This window comes from Squalius cephalus, assembly GCF_949319135.1.
Source record: "Squalius cephalus genome assembly, chromosome: 9".
Classification (NCBI taxonomy): Eukaryota; Metazoa; Chordata; class Actinopteri; order Cypriniformes; family Leuciscidae; genus Squalius; species Squalius cephalus.
In genome coordinates, this window is record NC_137130.1 from 3,545,919 (window position 1) to 3,570,346 (window position 24,428).

Here is a 24,428-nt window from a genome sequence, read left to right on the forward strand (position 1 = left end):
AAACCTTGTTTATACTTTCGCCTGGCAACGGAGCGCGAGCCTCCGCTGACTGCGCGCGCAACTCCCCATACAGACGAGGCATTTATACTTGACGCAACTGTTTTGTTTTAGACTGAACACCAGACCATACAACTGATTTAGACGCGCAAACTGGGTGCCGGTGTGATGAGATATACTACTAATATCCGTCTGCTCGGGCAGATAATGCTCAAAGTCATGCATCTTCGGATAGGGAGGCGCGCGCGCGCTGTTACAATGACGTCATTTTTGCCACGCGCGCGCCTCCGCATCCGGAGATGCAATGACTTTGAGCCGAATCTGCCCGAGCAGACGGATATTGGTTTTTTTATTACCTTCGCGCTCATGCGGACGCGTCGAGTATGTTTTACAGCTCAGCAACTTGTTTTTTAGGCTTGAAAAGGTTGGTGACCACTGCATAACGCAAACCCAGTCAAACGTTTGACTGCAGTATCTTCTATTCTATGCGCCTTATAATCCGGTGCGCCCTATATATGAAAAAAGTTCTAAAATAGGCCATTCATTGAAGGTGCGCCTTATAATCCGGTGCGCCTTATAGTGCGGAAAATACGGTACTTGTTTTCCAAGAAGATAACCGTGTCAGAAAAGAGTTTGGTGCTGCATTAGTGCTGTCATTTAAGAAAACATTTAGTGCCAGAATTGTTGGTATGCATTTTTTATCAGCATTTTCACACAACAATTGCCAAGGTTCAGTGTTTAAGTTTATTTCATTGTTTAGATTATTGTAGTTTTAAAATGTTAATAATTCATATTTTAATGATAGGTAGTAGCAAACATAAACAATAAAGGCATGGTATTTTTTTTTATGTCAGTGTAGCACTTTTCACAAATCATTTTCAAAGCAGCTTTTACAGAAAATTGTGATGTTAATCATTAATGTTTATTATATGTATTCATGCCTTACAGTCACATTCAACAGATTACAGCTGGGTGATAATTCAGTTTACGTTTTCTGATGATACAAGCAATGTGACCTCCATTAAAGAAAGTGTAAATCTCTTTGCTTTAATAAAAATCAACGCCTCTGGGATATTAAAGAGCATGTAGTCAAAGTATGTATTTCTAAGGTCTCTTTGGAGAATTTTCTCTAGGGTGGAGTGTAACTCTAGACTGTAAGATCTTCTGAATGTACCAAACCAACTGTGTACAAACCTGCTGCTTCATGTGAAAAATCTCTCGTGTTTCCACAGCTTAGTCGTGAAGGGATTCCTGGAGTCACGCCATGTTCAAGGCCGTGCTGAAGAAGAGCAGAGACAGTGGGAAAAACAAGAAGGATGCAGGTATAAAAACTAATTATAATATTTTTTAGGGTCAAATCAAGGAACGCCTCGTTTCCAGCCCTGCTCCTCTAATCACCGGCTGCAGCTTTTTGACATTGATGTCTTACTTTTGAATGAGTCAAATTGCAGCTAATTTGTTGATTCATACAAAATAAAGCCCATCAGAAGATAGTAGACTTGTAAATATGTACTAATTGAAGGCGGTACATGAACAAGATTGCTTCAGGATGCCTGATGATGTAATGTGAGCGATATGCATCAGAGATCTGTCAGCATGAACCGGATCAAAGTGTGGGATTTATTCACGGGGATTTATGATGTGGTTTCTGGTTTATGTCACTGTTGTGGAAACAGGTGTGCAGGAGCTCCCAGAGAATTAAGGAGGTGCGTGTATGTGTGCACTTGAATTCCCTGGGATAATGGGATGTTGCTATGGAAATATTTATGGTGATTTGGCTTCAACGTAACAGCAAAAATTAAGATAGAAACCCCAAACCCAAAAGTGGTTGTGCTCTAAAACCTAGTTAGCTGCCTTCATGTTTTCCTGAAGATCATGTGCTGTCATGTACACATCACTGTCTGTGCTTTAAACTACGGACATTATTGACAATTCATCATGGGGCCTTTGAAACCTCATAAGACAGCGTTACAATGAATTCCCTGAAATGTTGTTTTCAGTTGTACGAACATGTTCATCATGCATGAATCATGTTTTACACACCCGTTTTTTTTTTTCTTCTTGATGTCTCTGCATCAGTGAAAACAATTGTAGTTGATGCTGTGATCATCCAGTAAGACTATACAGGGCTCCAGACTAACTTTTCCACTGGTTGCACTGGTGCTACCAACTTTCTCAGTTGGTCGCACCAGCACATGATTTGGTCGCACCAAATTGTTTTTGTTTTTTTTACAACATGGAATAAATCAATGCATGCTGATGAATAGTTGTCCTAATCTGCGTACCCTAGTTTTACACTGATGTAAAAAGACTGACAGTGACACAATACCTCATGTTGGCAAAATGTTTTAATCTTTTAAATGAAAACCATTAAAAATAACTATCAAAAAAACACAACGTATGTTTTTTAATGTTTGATTGTATTTTATTTAGTACTGTCAATCGATTAAAACAATTAACTAGCCTATTCACGATTAATCACACTTAACATTAAAGTTTTTAATATATTTTTATATTGTAATAATTACACATTTAATCTCCAAATTAATGTAGAAACAACATAAAGTATATTTTAAATATTTGATCTATTAGGTAGGAAATATACATAAATTGAATAAAGTTATCAAACACCTCTCAGTCTTCACTGTAATTTTCTCTGACTTTTTTCTTTGATTTGATTTTTTTACATTAATGTATCACAGAAGCAGGTTTATTAGGCTACTGTCGCTTTAAGATCTTATGCATACATTGGGGATCTGGATCTGACAAGCATGCATCCGATGTTGTCACAACTCTTTGCGTTCATTTAACACTTTTTTAACTAATTTAATACTGTGCTTACAAGGATACTCGACAAAGTGAACATTTTGGCATACTTTTGTGTGTTTTTGTCCGTTCAAGCGTGAAAGAGAACTCAATGCAGCTGCGCGCTGTCTGAAGCGACATTCTGAGCGCATGAGTCCTGTGTGTGTGTGTGTGTGTGTGTGTGTGTGTGTGTTGTGTGTATCACACAGAGAGGAGATTTACAGACAGCGCGCCGCCAGTACAGATTTAAGTTCTTATTTTTGCGTTTTATCGCGCTTGAATTGTTTCTTAGCACTTGAATGAATGATAGCGTGATAAAATACTATAGAGCAGCCAATGGATGAAAGAAAAAATCTGATGCTGCATTATTGCGTTGAATATTTTAAACGCGTTTAACTGAAAAATTAATCGCACGCGTTAACGTGTTAATTTTGACAGCCCTAATTTTTGTATAATCAAACATAATAAACATAATATGTATTTGTCATATTCATTTGCTCACTTGGTTCCTCCCTGTCCGCACCTGTGCTCTCGAGAGCGCTCGTCATCAGTTATGTCTGAGGATGCTGGTGCGTTGGCTCGTTAATAAATAAACTGCAAGTGTCTTGCGCAAGAACATTGTAGCCGGAGCTACTTCTTTCCGTTAATGTCTATGGCGAGTCACGCAGGCACTGAGCTCCGCAGCCGGGATAAAATAGTCAGAATATAAACACTTATTATAGGCGTACCGTAGTGATTTTGAACATAAGTTATGCAACGGCGTTCTGTTGCGCATGCGTGAATTTAACTGATTAGTACATGACCTTGCACTCGCACAAATGCGACCACATAAAATTTTAACTCGCACATTCTCAAAAAATGGTCGCATATGCGACCATTTTGGTCGCAGTCTGGAACCCTGCTATACAGTATTTTGGTGCAAATTCATCTGTCATTTGGTAGAAGCTCATCAAATTAGACGGATCTGAACCTGGACAGGTTGTTTGATGTTCTCACAGCTCATGGTACTATTACATTTTACTGACTCAAATCCAATGAAAATTCTAGGCTCTGAAACAAAAACATATTTTCTTTTATCTAGTGTAGGTTTGTTCATGTTGGTGTCTGTCTAATTTGACTAGATTCTCCCAAGTAACAGATGAATCTGTGCCAAAATGCTGCAAGTATTCATTGAAAATGCAGCCGTTGACGTTTGCACTTTATTCTTTTCATTTAGCTTTCAGTGTGAGGATTTATTATGACTAGTCTAGACTTGTTATTTTGTTCCTTTGTTGCTGTATTTGTTGTCATCCCTTTAGATTTAGAGCTCTGCTTATTGCGACAGACAGCCCACTTCGTCTCTCAGCCGGAAATGCTTCATGAAGTCACAGGTCTGGCTCTATCCGTTTCCTTTCTTTCTTTCTCCTGTTCATGATCCCACTGGGACGGTTCCCGTCGTTCCATCCCTGCTGTTGCCTTGAATAAGGAATGACATGTTTTGTCAGCTCTTGATGTGGTGGATGCTGGAATCGCTTTGCTTGTCATGTCATTTGATGACGTCCCGGTGGGGAATTAGTGGCGTATTTTTTACATCCAGGCCGGCTGGGAAATGTGGACTGCAAACTCAAGATGAATAGCAGCACATGTTGTCGACGCTTTACTGAATATCATATTGCCGTTCTGAAAGGCTTTAGAGCTCAGATTCAGTCTTGAGTTACTGATGCCTTCACACTACCTTAGAATGCTGAGTAGGGCTTGACAATGAAGGTGGCCCGCGGCCAGTGTAAGAGAGGATCGGACCTGTTGACGGATCCATCACTTGTGCCAGTGCTAAACTTATGCTGTCAGTAAGCAAAGCGAGATGCAAACGAGTGAGAGAACATGCACACAGAGTGCATTCAAAATGTGACTGTTGAACGATTAATTTTGCCGATGTATATACAGGGCCTAAAATTAACACTCACCAAGCGCCAAATGCGAGTAAAAACCGGCATTGGCGAGGCGAGTAAATGAAACGGTTGTCACTCGCTGGTTGGCCGGTAACATTTTTATGAATTCTAACAATGCATGGACATGAAAAAATGACAATATTCAAGAAGACTCGTAAGGGAGCTCATTTTGTTACTCGCGCACTGTGTGGAAAGTCTTGGGTGCACAAACATCCGAAGTGCTCGCCCAGAAAGCCGAGTCTCAGACAGACAAAATGAGCTCTCTTTCACATCATCTTGCTCTTGAGTGGACAAATTCACATAAAATTATGTTTACAAAAAAGTCAAGTATCATAGTAAACATAGTTGGTTAGGTCTTAAGTGAACGTAACCAGTTGAGAAAGTAAATGCATGTGTACAGAATCAGTATATTAGATCTGTGCATTCACTCTTAAAGTGACAGTAGCCTAATATTCCTGCTGCCGGCTGTTTTTAATGTTAATCAAACAAAGGACAAAGAAAAAAATCACTCACTGCTCTTGAGTGTTTTACTTAGGGATGCACCAATGTGAAAATTTTAGTTGATGCCGATAACCGATAATTCTTTATATTTGAAAGTCGATAATCGATATATTGGCCGATAAATCTAAATCCAAATTTTTATATAATTTTTGAAAGCCTAATTACAAAAACAAAAGTCTCACCATTAAAAGCCATGTCACAAGCACACAACTATACTGTTCTCCTTATAATTTTATGTAGCCTATATGACAGACTTGCTGAAAATGTTGCACTTAACTGTATTTTCCTTTTTTAAGAGGTTTCAATCATATTTCAAGCAATTCAAAACCATCATTGCAAACAGTGTGCATCTGAAGTGTCTCAGCTGAAGGAAATAATAAATGTTTTATCGCCTTTAACATATCGGCCAAAAATTTCTTATTGGGCCGATAACAATAGTAAAAATGAACATATATTGGCCGATATATCGTGCATCCCTAGTTTTACTCTCTTTCTCTCTCTCTCTATGATAAAGTGAATCAAAACACACAATCACTGAGATTTGAATTAAATCTAATAACCCAGCTGTCCCTAAAGAAGTTTAACTCAGTTCAGAATAAACAGAATGACATGGTGTGCTGGTGTGGACGCCAATATAGTTATTGTTATAGTTGTTATAGTTATAGGTAGTTGATCAATATGAGGTATCTTAGAAGACTGTCTACTTTTTGGAACAGCTTTTATGTCTGGGATGTGCCCTAAATTGCTGTCTAGTTAATCCAGGTTTTGGAAGAGATCTCAAACAGAGCTCTTGACTAATGTGACTCTTAGGTTTAGCAGTTTGTGTCTGTGGAATATTGACTTAGTATTGTCTGCCTTGTCCTTAAATGTTACGGGCCCTTGGTGATTTGTAACAGTAATGAGTAAAGGAGAAAGCCCTGATCTTTTTTTAACTACACGGTAGAGGAGCAAATGTTGTCGGTTTGGCCTGCAGTGGCTCTCCAGGGAGTTTGAAAGGGATCATGGAAACTCTTCCCTGATGCCAAAGACCACAGCCATTATCCCACACAATCTCCAATCTCAAAATCAGCCCTTCAATCTATTTTTTTCCTCCCTCTCTGACTTCTCCAAAACCCAGTGAGCTTCCCTACGTCGGCCACATTTTAAGGAATCATAGGCACACTCCCAACATTGAATGACTATTCAAAAAGCATGCAGCTTTATTTTGCATCACATCCTTTTGGGGAAGTTGACAATCCAATAATGGACTGGAACAAACTCTATACATCATATTCTTCACCCAAATATAAGGCAAAAAAAGTATTGATAAACCGTAGCCCAGTCTTATAAAGAATAATTTTAGGAATCCAAATAGACTCAATATTTGTGAGTGTTTAATCGAGTATTGCGTTGTCAGCTGTCTTATTTTGGTATTTTTGAAGGTTTGAAGGTTTGAAGGTTTATTTGCACATATAACATTTAAAATACAACTTTACAAATCCATAAAAGAAGAAAACGAAAATACTGTGCAGGAGAGAGTGAGAAGACCATGAGGTCTTATAAAACCACCTCCCCAAAATCACATTAAATGGACATAAAATTACATGATCAAAACAAGACAATACAATCAATACATCAATCATTTCAATATAACAAATTAACAAAATAAACTTATTTACATGTTAACATTAGTTTCAGCTCTCTTTTGAAAGAGTTTAGAGTGGTGGTTTTTATATACTATTACAGTTTTTTAACAATATTTTGAATTAGCTTTTATTCATTCATTTTATAGTTCAATTATAGTAGATTTTTTTGGGAAATATTGTTGTGTTTTGTCATTTATTATGATTATTATTTTGTTTAAATATTACTATTTAGGTTTACTTTATTTTTTATTTCAGTTTTAGTTAAAATTTTAGTGCTAAAACCTATTTCAGTCGAGTTTTCAATGCGCTTCATGCTTATGTATAGCATTCCAAATCGGTCACTTATAAGCTCTGTGTGTGTGTGTGTGTGTGTGTGTGTGTGTGTGTGCAGGTTTTATTTTTTCCAGTCTAGCTGGCGTGAACATGATCATGCATTTTTCTTTGTACATGCTTGAGGTCGCCTTTTCCATTTTGACCCACACCACATCGAAGGGCTTTCCACACATCTGACACATGTCTGTGGTTTTGTCTTTTTCATCCTGTTGTTTAAAGTATTCCGGTTGTGGCTTTGAGTTTTAAAGGTGTTCGGAGTCTTTGATCAGCTCTCTGGCTTGTAAAGGTCACATTTCCAGCCGTCGTCACTGTTCTTAATGATTTTGAGCTTCTGAATGGATTACGATGTTCTTGTTAAATTAGACCCAAGGATTCATTTGTGGTGTTTTCTGAGTAATAGTATTGCTAGGGGCCAATGAAATCGGTTTTATTTTTCCCCCAATTACATTACCCCAATTCATTTTTTTGGATTCTGTGTTTTATTTAATACATATTTATCACCAAAAATGGATATAATCATTTGAATGAATTAATAAATCTATTAAAATGTAATCAAATGAAAATATAACAGGTCCTCTACAACTCAACATTGCATTTTCTTTGTGCCTCACAGCAGAAGTTTACTGTATAAATAAACATGGATGAAAATAATCTCTTGATATTATCTTTTGCTGTGATATTCCTTAAAAAATTATGTTTTAATATTGTACATTTGTATTATTATTACTTTGCGAAGTACATTTTACTATACAATAGTGATATATATCTCTGTCATACATTTCAAACAACTTCAAGTTGTTTGTGGTGTTTTGTAACACTGATTTGAATAATTGTAGTCCTACTTTTGACTTAGTCATCTCATCTATAATTTTCCAAATTCTGTGACATTCCATATTATACTATAAATTCCATTTTTATGACTGAATTCCACATTTTCCACATTGCAGAAATCATAGGGCACTATATTTCTCATACTTCAGAGTTAATGACATGATATTAAAGTTGAGTTTGTGTGTTGTCCTCCAGACTTGAATGACCACTCACATCATGTGGTGCATGGTCAAGCATCACTCACAATATTTCTTTGATATTTGAAGTATGTGATGGTCTTTTGCATCAAAAAGTCCACTCTTAATCTTGATCTGGGACTTGAGCCCTGGCAGCTTCACAGATGTGCTTCAGTTACTGCAGTGCACCATGGGAAGGGACAGTTTTATGAGCCCACGAAGGAAACACTTTGAGGTCTGTTCACCTGCGATGCCTCGTAATCTCCAGGTTCACATCTGAACACAACATTGACATTTTAAGTTCATTATAACAGATCGGTTTCACCCGAGGCATTTTGCGGGACCACAACCAAACCTCTGCCCTTTGACCTCGTAAATTATTGGAAGGACTTTCAGTGTGCTTTAACAAGGGCATGGTGACTTGTATTTCTGATTTGACTGCATTCATTTGAGTTTGTAATAGAAATTCAGCCACAGTCAGAGCAAATGCGAAAATATTGAGATATATGTATTGAATATTGCAAATCAAATTTTTTTTTTTCTTAATGTTTTTTTGGCTTGATACATCTATGATCTAGAAGCTCTAATGTCCAAGTCCAGCTTGTTTTTGAGTTTGCATTGAATCGTGTCCCATCACTGCACTAAAACATCATTTATCATGCCATTTTAATCATGCCTTTGTGTTAAAATTGTTATGGCTGCACAACGCTGATTCTTTTTTACATTTTGTCCCCAAACTATAGCTAAGGTCTCTACACACTGGCTTCTTCACTCAACACATGCTTTGAAAACCGCCCATTAAAAATCAGATTAGAAACACAGGATAAAAACTGAGACTCGCACACACTTAATCAGAATCGTCAGTGAGTTGAGGACCTGTGCTTCTACTCTGCGTATGTGGATGTGTGTGTTAGTGCAATGACCTTACACAAACGATCACAAGGACACGTGAACTATTGATCAGTGTGTGTTTGAAGTTTCCCGGTAACGGCATTGAGGAGCTGAGGAATGCAGGACTGAGTAAATGTTATTATCAGCAGAAAATGTGGTCCAAGTATCCTAGTGAAGTGCTTCTTCGTTTTAATCACTGTCTGTACAAAACCGAAAACCTTTGTGTGTTTTCCACAGCAGGAGGACGGTCATAAATTAGGAGCATGACAGTGTTTAGCCGTTTCTGTCTAGCAGTGACCTTTGGTGACCCGAATGCAGTCAGTGGGCGCTTCACCAGCACTGTTGTTTCAGCTGTGTGTGTTTGAGCGTGTGTGTGTGTGTAGTTGGTAGCTTTTGTTTGAGTGGACACAGTTGGCTCCGGTCAGATTGGTTGGATTGTGGCCGAACTACTGAGGGTCTGGAACGCACCGCTTTCTTTGAAGTTCTCAGGTTGTTCTGGTTTTGCCAAGGAGAGTGAGGGTAATTTAAGCTCTGTAAAATGGACCGGATATGTTTTATATATTAGTGGAAAGACTTCAATATTTGATATTCCTGATGCTGCTCTGCTTCCTTTGTTGTTAGGATCACAAAAAGTTACATTTTAGGCTAGTTTGCCATACTGGTCTAACAGCGCTCGTCAATGTCAAAATGTCTGAGATGGCCAATCACATCAAAGAAGGCGGGGCTTACTGTTCACAGAAGACGAGTGTGAATTCAAACACTACGCTTTTAGAGTGTGTGGTAAGATGTAAGTAGCTAAACATTTAATATTTGACAACAGTTTTACAATAGAAATGTTCAGTGACCAACAGTAATGATGCAAACTACGCAACTTATTTTTTTGAAAATATGCTATTATTTACATGATTCATGTAATTCATAGCTGAATGTGCATGAACTGATATTGCATAATGCATAAACTAGTTCATGAAAGCTAGCTAATACATCCTTGTTAACAAATGGGACTTGCAAAGTGTTACCTATGAAATTTACGTATGTTTTTAGGTTATAGCTAAAGAAACCTGTAATATTTTAATGTTTAAATTATTTTCTGTTGAATTCGTTCTGTAGAACTTCTCATTTTAATTTATTCATATTTATATATTTATTTCATAAAGCACATTTCAGTTCAGCACTGTTTTACTTGGAGGTCTATGTTTTTTTTGTTTTTATATCCAAAATATTTTAAAATATTTTTTTAATTTTTATATTTTTATTTTATTTTTATATATTTAATATTATATCTTTTTATATATTTTTTTAATTTTATATATTTATTTTTATTTTCTATCCATTTTAAAAATATCGGTTGATTAATCGGTTATCGGCACGAATGGTCAAACCTAAATATCGGTATCGGTAAAATCGGTTGACCTCTAGTTTAAATTGATTACTTCATAATTATAATACATTTTTTTATTGTCTGGAATGTAGTGAGAAATATTTCAATTTCATTGTAGTAAGTTCATGTTGAAATCTCTGATATTTTATTGCAGATTTTTGTATTTTAGCTAGTGATGCACTGAAATGAATTGTTTACTAAAACACTAAAAACCGAAAGCTAAAATAACTTTATTTAATATTAAATAACATAAATAATAAATAATAACTTTATTTAATAATATATTTTTTTAATTATTAAATTAAATATATATTTTTTAATGATCAATAATTAATCAGCCCTCAAACAAAAAGTTGTATATAAACATTTAAATTGCACATTTTAATGAGAGAGTTACGTTTCTACTCCAGTTTATTTGTTGTTGTGTCTGTAATAAAACTATTTCTGGTTGCTGAAAATGTTGAGATCTTTCCTGCTTCTTGATGGATGCTGACATGGTGGTTTCTGTGAAATCTACAGCTTTTCCTCTCATCACGTTCTCATCTAACATCATCTAATTCTCGTCTAAACACAAGAAGTTTTCTCAGAATAGTTGAGATTCCAGGTCAGCCTGTGGACAGGATATTAATTTCCCTTGAAACATTCTTCAAGCACTTTTACTCAGGAGTCTCATATCTTTGTTTTCCATGTGAGAGCTGAAACCTGAAGCCTGAATCTCTCTGGTCCGTTCGGGCTGTGCTCTAATCATCTCTGGGCCCATTGATGGGGATCAGACAAGTGAAATATTAAGCAGGCAGGGAAAACCAAACTATTTGAAATCTTGCTTCCTTTCCCAGAAATATTTTGTCAAAAGCATCAGGGGTGGTTGGTAGGAATGTGCGATATGAATACCGTAATAGCACAATTGTTGTTTTAATGATGTGGAAGTTGATATTATAAAGTATGTCACTCATTCTGCAAAAAAATAAACAAAAATGCCCTGAGAGAGTGCACGCTTTCACTACATGATGTAGCCATGCAAATGCACATAGAATGACCCCAAAATTCAGGAGAAAGAAATGCCCCTTTTTGTCTTATATTTCTATACGATATGCAGGTATGCGGTTTTTCCTGAATATCTGCACAATTGCAAATGTGATATGGATTTTATACATCAGTCCAATAAACAAGAAGTTAATATTGTGAGTTACATTTTAGTCTGTTTTTGCTCTATTTCGCCAACAAAAACAGCTCCAAACCAAGCAAATTACCTTTCCCCGCAGTATAAACGGTATAGATAAAATCTGCATATGGGAATGCATATGCATTTGGCATATAGCATCTTAGTTCTAGCATAATTTTGTTAAGTTTAGCAAAGCATTTCAAGATAGTTATGTGGATTCTGCTGGTTGACATGAAAGTGTGTTTGACTTTAGCCTTGATTTTACCCAAGATATTTCAGGACCTGAATGTTTTTTTCTTTACACCTGACCATCCCCTGTTATTCAGACCACTGATCCAAGGATAATAAAGAGAAACCTCCTGGAAAATTCCACCCGTGATGTTTTTAACCAGCTGTGGCCTTTAACATCATGCTGTACCTGTATCTCGTCTGCGTCAGAGTGGTTTTCAGATGCGGTTTGTTGACAGATATGGACACGTCTGCACGGACAGGGAGCCACAGGTGTGTTTTAAACCCCCTAAACCACACTGGCCCCGTTCATAAGACCCCAGATGACCTGAGAGACCAGTGAGGACCACAGGTGATAGACAGCTGGACCAGCCTTCCCATAATGCCCTGCTTACATTGACCATCTAGTACCTACATTTACATTTAGGCTAATAGTTTAGCAGTCGCTTTTATCCAAAGCGACTTACAAAATGAGGAGAGCAATAGAAGCAGTCAAACCAACAATAGGGCAACAGTATGCAAGTGATGTGACCAGTCCCAGTTAGTCTAGCACAGTACACAGTTAAAAAAAAAAAAAACATTTATTTTTTATTTTTTATATATAATATATTTATTTATTTTTAAAGGACGATAGAGACACTGAAAATACTCATGATTCTGAAGCTGAAAATACAAAATTATTTTAGACTAATGCTTGCACTCTGTCACTGACTAGATATATTTAAAATAATATATTTAAACCTTTTACTGGTAACATAAGACACTTGGCATTATCAGGACCCACAAATATTCCCCCATTGCATTATTATACATTATATAGTAGTAGTTTAATGTAGTACTGACACTAAAACACTTTGTTAACTTGATTTTTTTTCTCACAGCTCTCACAAACTATAGTTGCATTTTTGTATTGCGATATATTGTGACACGACATATTGTTACACCCCTATTATCTATTTATATATATATATAATACCAGCAGAGAACAGCCCACATAAAGGTCTGTGAAAGTAATTTTGTGCCTCTTTGGGATGATGGCATCACAAATGTCTGGATGGCACGTAAATCTGAAGTAATGAGTTTAGGTAAAAGGGGAGCAGAGCCAGTGGTTGTTCTGTAGGCAAAAGTCAGTGACTTGAATTTGATGTGACTGGCTATTGGCAACCAGTGCAAGTTTATGAGAGGTATGACGTGTGCTCTCTTCGGTTCATTAAAGAATTGGATCAGTTCTGGATCAGTTGCAGAGGTTTGACAGTGATGCTGGAAGGCCTGCCAAGAGAGCATTACAATAGTCCAGTCTGGAGAGAACAAGAGCTTGGACAAGGAGTTGTGGAGCATATATTAAGGGCCTGATCATCCTGATGTTGTATAAGGCAAATCTGCAGGACCGGGCAGTTCTAGCAATGTGGTCTGATGGCTGTCCTGGATGGAGTTATGGATGAAGAAACCTTGCTGAATGGAGAAGTTGTGATGAAGTGTTGACCACAAGCAGTTCGGAGGCCGGTTGCATAAACCGCTAGCACCGCATCCTAACTACACGCGACGCCACGCGATAAAAGGTTCTTTTCCATGTTAATCAGAGTGTTTGTCCTATCCAGCCGCGACGGCGACACGCAACGATTCTATTTTAGAAACGCTTTCTATTTTTCTGCGACGTCACGCTGGAACAACAAACACAAAGTGTGGCGATGATAATCTCAGGTGCTGTTTATGTGCTTTATTTAATGTTAAAAGCGTGTAATGTGACTTTGAATATCATTTAGTGCTCCAGCTTTGTAGCTGTAAAAGCAACAATGGATAATTCACCTCAGATCTTGAAATTAAACACATGGAAACAAGAACGTTCAAACTGTGAACAAACAAGTGTATTCTTTGACAAAGATTGTTTTAGTAACTCAGTAGCCTATGTATTTTAATAATGTTTAAATGGTGTAATATTTGTGAATTTGATTATGTAGCTACTTATCCATTTTCTTGCGAGTGACGTCAAGATTACTCTCTGGTGCCGCAAGACTCCGCCCGCACGCTGTTCTGATTGGCTGACTCCGCCCAAATGCTGTTCTGATTGGCTGTGGGTTTTGATTGTTTTTGACGCATATCGTAGTCGCGTCGCGTCTAGTGTGGACAGACACATTATTTGTCACTGGAATCTTATCGCATCGCGTCTGGTTACGACACGGTGTAAGACTAGACTTACAAATTAGATATACATGTTTTTTCTTTAAGACCGTTTATAATTTTTTAAAATTAGTAACATAAAAATGTAGATTGGCCTAATCTGATACCGAAAGTAAGACTGGTTGCCCCTTGACTAACAGTTAGTGGGTCATACTAGATCTTAAGACACTGTCTTAACATAATAGCTATGTTATGCAACTTGTTTTCGCAGGGTTGAGTTGAAGGTGGTGGTCCTTCATCCAGCAGTAAATGTCTGTCAGGCAGGCCGATATACGAGCAGGTACCGTCGGCTCATCTGGCTGGAATGAAAGGTAGAGTTGTGTGTCATCATCAGCATAGCAGTGATAGAAAAAGCCATTTTTTTCTGAATGACAGATCTTAGTAATGTCATGTAGATGGAGAAGAGAAGTGTTTTTATCCCGACTACCCCGATAGATAGATGCCCATGCACAATATGCAACTGGATTTTTCTGCCAAACTTTGGCAAATCTTGTGATGCATGCAATCCAGTCCCATTGGACCATGCCACTTTTGTGTGCATTAATATGCACCGACGGCCAATGAATGACTATGAAAGAGAGTGAAAGAATTAAAAGGAAAGGTGAGAGGTTGTACAGTAAGTGAGTTTGCCGGCTGTTGCCTGCCAAGGTCTTGTAAACAGACGTCGTGAGCGTGTCCCTGACTCATGTCCATTCCCATGGAGCTGTTATTCTGCTTGTCTGGTAATGTGAGAGCTGGGTTGGGACACGTGAGGACACACCTGAACACCCAGACCTCAAAGAAACTGTGTGTGTGTGTGTGTGTGTGTGTGTGTGTGTGTGTGGTTACAGCAACGCCCAGCTAATAGCTGCCTCTTGGGTGTTCAGAGGCTTCTGGTTCTCGAGCAGGTCTTCCTCAAATGATTTCTTTGTCTATTTTTAACCTTTGTTTTCTCAGAGCTCAGTCTTACTTGAGTGAACCACGCAATGGTAGAGATTCTTTAAAGCCATTTATACTGCGGTATCCACAACGTTTTTATAAAAAAATGTGACACTAAGCAGAAACTACCAGTGTACTTCCAGGCACTTCCAGTGTAGACGGCTTTATTGCATGAAACTGATGTAGTTGTGACGATGCACGGTGTAAATGCAGAGATGACATGGGCATATGAATATCTAATGTTTTTACATCTGCTTAACATGTCAAATCAAGTCTAGCCACCTTTATTGATATAGCGCTTCAAACAATACAGATAGTTTCAAAGCAGCTTTACAGTGATAACAGGAAGCTAATTCAATGATGCAAACAGAGTTTAGTTCCACTGTACAGCAGATATAAAAGAAAAGTGTGTCATAGTTCATCTGAAGTCAGTTCAGTGTTGATTCAGTTCCGTTGTAAAGATCATCAATTATTAAATTAGTTAATCTATAAAGAAGGTCTGCAGAAAACAGTGATGTCATCGTCCAGCTCAGTTCAGTTCTTATATGATAGTGTCATTACAGTCAAATCAATGATACTGTTAAATATAAAGTGTCCTCAACTAAGCAAGCCAGAGGCGATGTGGCTTATTCAATCCGAATGTGGTGCCTGAACTAGTTATAACTTTAGTTTTAACACTTTTTGAATTTCACTTGTTTCATAACATGAATGCATTGATGGCTATCATTCAGTAGAGAATAAATAATGTGATCTTTTGCTTGTGAGTCCATCAAGTTACAAATAATATGAGTATATAAGTATTTAAATAATAATGGATTTGCTTATTTAATATAAATTAATTAAGTTGTAACTATTTGAGTTTTTCAACACTACATACCTGCAGTGTAATACTGTATAGTAAAGCATTACTTACTCTGTATGAGAGGTGTTATCAAAGTAAAAAATGACAGAAAATCACAAACAACATGAATGTTGAATGTTTGTCTTCAGTAGAAAACATCACATGCTTAAAAAAGTGTACTGGACAAATGCTCACACTGTTGCAGTAAAAGTAAAAAACATTTCTGTGTATGTAACTGTACAAACCTTCCCCAAAAAGCACTTTCTTTGTTTTTAATATCTTTCAAATTGACAAGACAATATGGCATCCTATATTCTTACATACAAAAAAACATAACCAAGAGCTGACCTGGCATTTTTAAGCTCTTAATCTTTTTTTTATAATTTTTTATTATTTAAGCTCTGATTATTACCATCCATGTTTATTATATTTTTTTTGCCCACCTTTATCATGACCATTTCTATTCAGTTTATGATCATTAGAATTAAATGGGCTTTTTGATAATTTTTTTTTCTTAAATTTTTTAACCAACATTTTGTTTTTATAGCCATTTTCCATTCTTTTTTTAATCATTAAAATTAAACGGGTATATATACTACGGTATCTGTTTGACTTCTGTGTAAACGGCCTCACTTGACAGATGACAGATTCATGATGTATTCATGTAAATGTTGGCAGACCTCTGGTTATATGTTAAAATGTTATTGCCAGCCTCACGTCAGAAGGTTTTGGGAAATTTTGGAACGTGGCGTTTGAGCAGGAAAATTAAATTTCTCATGTCACGAGCCTGAATCTTATTACATTCTGTAAGATGGAAATATTGCTGTTTTTTCTGTCAGAGATTAATGCATTGAGGAAGAAATCTGGCAGGTAGCCGTCACACCTCGAGACAAAATCAACAGTGGGAGCGCAGAGATAATGACAGGATTCACTACAACACATTAACATGCCACAGCATTCAATTTCCTTTTGCATAATGATCACAGTTCTCATTTCAAAACTTTTTTTTTTTTTATGCTGCACTGAACCTCCAGAGTGAGTTTTTTTTTTTTTTTACATCATACAGTCAAGCTTTTTTGGGAGTAAATGAGCTTAATTTTTTTTTTTGATGTTGGTCAGACAGTCTCTTCCTGTCTAATCCTTTTCTAATATATATAAATACAGTGCTATGCATAAGTTTAAACACCCATGCTAAAGTTGACTAAAAAGAGGAATAAAAAATCATCTTTTGGAAATTGAACTTAATGCCTTAATTAAAAAAATTAGGAAAAATCCAACCTTTAAGGACACCAATTTTGTTTGTGAATGAATAATGTATCGCCCAGATGCGCACGGCTCTCTTGCGTGCGCAATCTGCACCATAGAACTGGTTTAAAAACATGATCTGACAGGTTTTAGAAGATTAAATACAAACCGAAACAAAAAAAAACGACCAGGCCTCTATTTGAGACCGGCGTTTATTTACCCAAACCTGTCGTCACACCGGGCGTTTAAAAGAGACAGGCGTCTATTTGGGACTCGGCTATTATTTGAAGTTTTACGGTATATATAAATATTAGTGGTGGGAGAAAAAATCGATCCATCGATGCATCGCGATTCTCTCTCCAACGATTCTGGATCGATTCTGAGAATTTCAGAATCGATTCTGAGCTTAGTTTATAACCAGATGTGCGATGACGCAGAGTTTGCTTTAGAAACACCCGTCTTCTGCTTGCTAACAATTCCCCACACACGTACCTTCAGTAAAATAATATTTAATAAAGTTCCGTAAGGTTGAAACGAATTATAAGGACATTCACAGGCTTCATTGTACAGGATGCGCTGTGAGAGACGCGCATGTTACACTTGAAGTGTGCTGTCTCGCGCGTCGATATTCTCCTTAAAAATGCTCTACGAAGTCATCGTTTATGTGGTTTGGAATGCAGTGGACTTATATATTTAAAATATGAACCTCGCTAACAGAAGGCTGCTTTCAGTTTCAAATGCTGATGCGCGCTTTGTGTTGACTGCTCGCGCATGCGGCTGTGCGACTCCGTGTAAAGTGGTTTAATATACTTGTGCAAAATGAACGTAAACACAGCAAGTTATGTCTTAAGGGATTAAACGGTGAGGACAAACCACATTACTACTTGTATTTAAAAAGAGATCCGAGCGTGAATGCAGCTAAATAGATATCTAAGATATCTCAGTCTAATAAGATGTCAAAGTAAAAAACAAAAGTAGGCTATGATGAAAGAATCGTTCTGGAATCGGATCGTGACTCCCAGAATCGGAATCGGATCGGATCGTGAGGTGACTGAAGATTCCCACCTCTAATAAATATATATAAATATTTTTAATTAAAGGGTTAGTTCGCCCAAAAATGAAAATTCTGTCAGTAATTACTCACCCTCATGTTGTTCCAACCCCGTAAGACTTTCGTTCATCTTCAGAACACAAATTAAGATATTTTAAATGAAATCTGAGAGCTGTCTCACTCCTTCATAGGCTGCTAGGTAATGCCATGCCATCCTAGAAAAGTTATTAAAGACATTGTTAAAATAGTCCAAGTGACTACAGTGGCTCAACCTTAAGTTTATCAAGCAACTAGAATACTTTTTGTGTGCAAAACCCCCCAAAATAACGACTTTATTCAACTTTTCATTTTCTTTTCATCAGAACGAAGGCTCACTATTGGCCAGCATCACACACATGACCAGCGTCGGCCAATAGTGAGCCTTCGTTCTGACGAAAAGAAAATTAATAGTTGAATAAAGCCGTTATTTTTGCGCACAAAAAGTATTCTCGTCGCTTGAGCCACTGTAGTCACTTGGACTACTTTAACGATGTCTTTACTAACTTTTCTGAGTAATTAGCCAGACAGAATTTTCATTTTTGGGTGAACTAACCCTTTAAACTGTCTGGCTATGTGTCAATACGTCTTCACTTCCTGATCACTTGCCTTTCATTCCCAGTTGGCACGATGGCATCCAGAGCTCTGGCCACTAGAGCTACTAACCTTTTCCAGGAGGTTTCTCTTTTCCCCCTATTTCTCCTCCAAGGTGCCGAGTGCAGCACGCCGGTGTCCCTGACCTTGGATACGCCTGTGAAACCCGAGAATAAAAGAAAAGGGGGACAAAAAAAGCTAAACAAATAAGGCCACCTCATATTTGGCAGGGAACGAGAGTGATGTCATTCCCTGATCAGGATTACACGGATATCTTGGCTCAGCGCTGCCATGGGAGGTTGAACTGCAAAACATTACGCTGTTGTTTAGAGAAACAGGGAACGGACTGTATATCACTTTAACAGTGTGTTGGAACGACTCCTGCATGTTTATGCAGAATGTACAGACCTTTTCTGGATTTTCTGTGCTGATTTTCAGGGAGAATCCGGTTTGGGAAACCCTGGTTTTGTATACAAAAGAATGGTTAATGGATTCATTGAGAAAAGAATCTCTCAATTCCCATGCTTGTGGACCCCGTGAAGTGCTCGTCGTGAGTGTTTGTATGTTTCAGCTCTAAGTAGGTTCTTTCTGTCTCACACAAGTTTTTGTGTATAGATGAATAGTCAGAGGCCAGGCTGAACTCCTGACCCGTCGTCATTGTCCTCAAATAGTTGTGGGGGGTTAATAGTTCCTCTGATTCACATTCACCGCCTGCAAACTCTCATCCTGATGTGGCGGGACAGTGGGAGACTATAATATTATAATATTCTGTGAGATTAGACACATTGCAAAAATGAATGCCTACAATACAGTGGCGTTCAAAAGTTTAAGGTCAGTAAGATTGAATTTTTTTTAAAAGTAATTCATATTTTTATTCAGCAAGGATGCAGTAAATTGATAAAGACATTTATAATGTTACAAAAGATTTATTTTTCTGTATCAGATTGAGATTTATTGTGAAGTGTGCACGCACGCACATACACACAGGAATTTGTATTGGTGATGCTGCCAATACACAGAAAAATAAAAATCAACAAGACACTGATAATAAAATAAATGTAAAAAAAAAATACAAAAAAGAAAATAAATTATAAGAATGTAAAATAATAATAAAAAAAATCTAATAAATACAGTTCTTTTGAACTTTTTATTCACATAAAAGAAACTTGTTTCCACAAATATATGAAGCAGCACAACTGTTTTCAACATTGATAATAAATCAGAAATGTTTCTTGCGCAGCAGATCGGCATATTAGAATGATTTCTGAAGGATTATGTGACACATTTACATGGATGGAATAAAATCATTCCGATTGATGAATCTGAATAGACTGTTTGGACATGAACGCTAAATAAAGTGATGGCGTTGATGTGCACTTTTATATGCATCAAGCTTTAAATCGGATTTGATCTTATGACATGTGCACACTGCAAGAATATACAGAGTTTCCTGATGTTGGCACATACTCACCGTCCTCCTACCACTGCTTCTTTTCTTTGTTTTAAAAAGCAGACTTTATATTTATCTAGGGTCCCTATTCCGACTGTGGTGCTAGTCCGTTTGCAGTCTAATTATTAGGGTCCATGTAAACGCTGCTACTGAAGAAAAATCAGCATTTATCACAGAAATCAATTACATTTTACTGTATATTGTGATAGATGTTTCCCTAAACCTAACTACGTACCTGGAACCTAATTACCTGGGGCGTCTCCAGTCGACACCCAAGCGTCTACAGTCGACACAAATATATCTGGGGCGTCTACAATCGACACCCAATAATCTTTATACTCTAGCTCTTGCGTCTACAGTCGACAACTGGCTTCGAGTTCCTTACCCTAACTTGTTCCCCTATCTAACTTGCTGCGCAGCAAAAATAACAGACAGTCTTCAGCAAATGTCCTTTAAATGCTTTAATCACGGCCGGGAGAGTTTCCCGAGCAGTTCTCAGAGAATCTCCCCAAGAAGAAGCACAGTCGGAGGATCTCAGACAAATTTCAGAGAGAATCCCACCAGTAAACACGAATACAACAGTTTTTATAGAAAAGGAGCATGGTAAAGATGGCATGATGCATTACATCATTTCCCTACAATTTGATTGGTTCTATTAGTAAAGGCAAGCCCCCACCTTTTTACCCTCTGTTACTGGCATTAGCAAAAATACCATTGTAAAGGGTTAAGAGCTCAGTTGATTACTCAATATATCATGACATAATACAGAAAGTATATTTTTGATTTTGTCATGGTCAGAATTTTCCATAACACAAATAGACAAAGAACAGAATGTTAGACCTAAAAGGGGAAGTAGGGTTTATATGTTAGAATTGTTAGAATCATGGTTGGTATAAAATACAGTTTACCATCTTATCTATTAAAAATCCATCACAATTATTTCACAATATTACTTTTTTTCTCCTGCATTTTTAATTGCAACTTTGGTGAGCAGAAGAGACTTCTTTCAAAAGCATGAAAACATTTTGCTGACCCCAAACTTTTGAATGGTAGCATATGAATGTATAGCGCTGTGCTTTCAGTGCTGGAGTTGAAAGAGCCCCTCGTTGCAGCATCTGCTTGTTTACTGACGGGAGTGTATTGTGTGATGTGGACTGCACTTGGCTTTCATGCAGCTCCATTAAAAGCGTCTGATCTGTGTCTTCCTGATGTCCAGTCATGCAGTCGTGTTGTTGTTCCCGTGACCTTCGCCGAGCTGCACTCCACGCTCTGCTTAATGGTCTGTGTTAATGGCGCTCATCCCTGATTCTTCCACACTTAAACACAGACATCACTGAACGGCCTCAGAGCTCACGGTGGGTCCGTCCGGAAAGGATTAAACATTAGCACCAAAAATTGAATTTCCCTATGCAGAAAACAAATCAGCTTTTTCTTCTCAAACCCGACTGTTGTGTTCTTAGGGGCTCAAAAGTGAGGTAATCCCAGTTCTTACCGTCACTCCTCACGGCTTATGTGGCTTATTGTGAGTGAATCCTTTAAATATGTTCTTAAAAGCAGGGATTACAATGATGTTAAATACTAATAACTAGCTTTTTATCTTTTAAAGGGATAGTGGACTTAAAAATGCACTCTTAAAAATCATCTGCTCACCCTCATTTCGACTTTTATTCTTCTGTGGAACAAGAATGGACCTCTCATCCACCCTTGCTTTTCTTGGAAGCAGTGATGTCCAATTTGTGAATGAATTGTTCTTTTCGGTTGACTATTATCATTGAATTGTTTGATCCAGTTCACAGAACTAGAACGTTAATCAGATTATTTCCCTTTATGTTCCATCGAAGTCATACAGGTTTTGGAACGACATTAGCGTGAGTAAATCAAGATTTCCATTAACGATGCCAGTGAGCTGCATATATCTGTAAAACAGTTCTGTCACACATCTTTTTAAGATGCACAGGAGATTTACATGAGATTTACAGGAGACGTGTGGACATGTTTTCGTCAGTAAAGTAAGGTCATGTTTTGTAGTGGAATGATTTTTATTGAAGCCCTGAGACTTATCAATGTGACAGACTGCATTCACCCTCGATGATAGCTGGAGGTTTTACCTCCCTGAGCTTGAAGCGTCTGCCAAATCCTCAAAGAGCAGAGAATTTACAGACTTATTCTGCATTTTTTCTGTGCTGATTTTAGGTTAAAATGAAATCTGTGGAATAGACTGGATTAATTATTATTTATGTATATATATTAAAGCAATAAGCCTTGCGAAGCTGTGATTTACAGTGGATTTAGAACAGCTAAGGGGCGTTGTTAGCTACGACGCGGAGCGGAGCGCCTAAACCCCATTAGCTGTTCTAAATTTACTGTAAATCACGGCTTCAAGGGGCTTATTACTTTTATAAAACGGTTACTCCATAAAAATATTCATTTTAATATTTATTTTATTCATAAAATAAACACCAGCAACAAAAAATATAACGTTATAACACATTTATTCCTCCGCCAAGCAATGTAGTTCCGAAGAGGTTGCTAAGCAACACATGCAGCAACAAAGCATCACAAGCGGCAGTTGCGCAGTAACACTAATGTAATGCGGTCACAGGTGTGTGTTTGTTGAGTCATTTATAATGGCTTCGAACGCGGCTCAACCAATCAGAATCAAGAAAAATTTATGAAAAAATGTTTGTTTTTTTGTATACATATACACTGCCCGGCCAAAAAAAAAAGTCTCTGTTCGGATTTAAAAAGGCAAATGCTTAAGAGTCTTTGATTGGATCATTATTGCAGTGATGATTATGTTTCTAGCATGTGTTTGGCAACCCTGATTGGTGGAGTGTGTAGCTTTTTATTTCTTAAATAACCATGCAAGAAGACACATTATGGACATATTCCAGGATGACAATGAGGCTCAGATTGTGAAATAATGGTTGTGAGGAGCATGAAGAATTATTTCCACACATGAATTGGCTCCTATTTAAATTCAAGCCCGGATCTTAAATTCACTGAAAGTCTTTGGGAAGTGCTGGAGGAGACTTTACAGAGTGCTGGACTCTTGCATTGTCAATACAAGATCTTGACCAAAAAAACGGATGCACCTCTTGATGGAAATAAATGTTGTGATGTGATTCAAAATTTGTTTACTTGATATAAATGCATATTTGCTGAATTCTAACAGTAAATGTGAAAATATTATAGTATTTGCCTTTTTATTACTAATAATTGAAAAGCAAATGCTATAATACATTTTTTTTTAAATATGGTTAACTTTAGCTTTAGTTCAATCTGATAACGTATTAGATAGGACTGTTAAACAGAGATGGTAAACTAACCCAGCAAGCAATTTTGCGTTTAAAAGACGTCTAATAGCCGTCCAAACACAGCCCAGACATCTAGGCTAAAACCAGGCAAAATTTGAGCTGTCATTGAAAATTTAATGGAAGTCTAAACCATAGCCCAAGAATAGACTAGTCATCAATTAGATAACAAAGAAATGAAATGAGTGAAGAAATGAAACCAAACACCTTGTAATCACTGTTTACTTTGCTTACATGATGGAATATCATACATCTCACAAGTTATTTTGGCAAAAACGACATGTAACCAAATTCAAGGTTATTTTGGCAAGAAGTGGGTTACTCATAGCCGGACTATATCGGGTCTATGGTTAACCTAGACAGTGAAATGACGGATGTTGCTTGCTGGGAGAGAACGGGAGCGCTGGTGTTCAAAATAAAGTCACATCGGCTGAACAGAAAAACAAACAAAAAAAAAAGCCAAATATCGGCCGATATATTAGCCTTGGCGATATATATTGGTCGGCCACTAGTAAAGTGCTGACTCAAGAGTGCATTCTTTCTCATATAAAGGCATGAGGGTAAGGCTTCTTTTCCCATACCAGTTATGAAGAGAACTGGAACATGTCGTGCCCCCTCGGCCTCGGATCCGCTGGGAAAGAGACTCTAGACTGTTCCTCCAGTGTTGAGCTGCTCTGACTCAGATGTGGATTTGACTTCAGATGTCTGTCTACTTGTGGCATCCCGTCGGATTAACTTGCTAATATGTTCCCATACAGGATGTTTCAGTGACGTGCTCTTGGCTTTAATATCTCTAGCGAATTGAGACTATTTTCTGCTGAGTGAATTTGCCTCTCCTGCTTGTTTCCAGAATCTTGCTTGCTTCCTAGCTAGGGATTATATGTGCACTTCAGAGATGATGACTTCTTCTATGAGACTAAAGGCCTTTTCACATCAAGGACGA

At 37.5% G+C, this 24,428-nt stretch overlaps 1 protein-coding gene across 2 annotated transcripts in view; it reads left to right on the forward strand.

The window, feature by feature from the left end:
- tanc1b (tetratricopeptide repeat, ankyrin repeat and coiled-coil containing 1b) overlaps positions 1 to 24,428 on the forward strand; it is a 184,378-nt gene that overhangs the window by 20,331 nt on the left and 139,619 nt on the right. For both annotated transcript variants that reach the window (XM_079881933.1, XM_079881934.1), the window contains exon 2: positions 1,230 to 1,319. In XM_079881933.1, coding sequence (XP_079738059.1) covers positions 1,262 to 1,319 — 58 coding nt within the window. In that variant the 5' untranslated portion in view covers positions 1,230 to 1,261. The remainder of the gene's footprint in view (positions 1 to 1,229; positions 1,320 to 24,428) is intronic.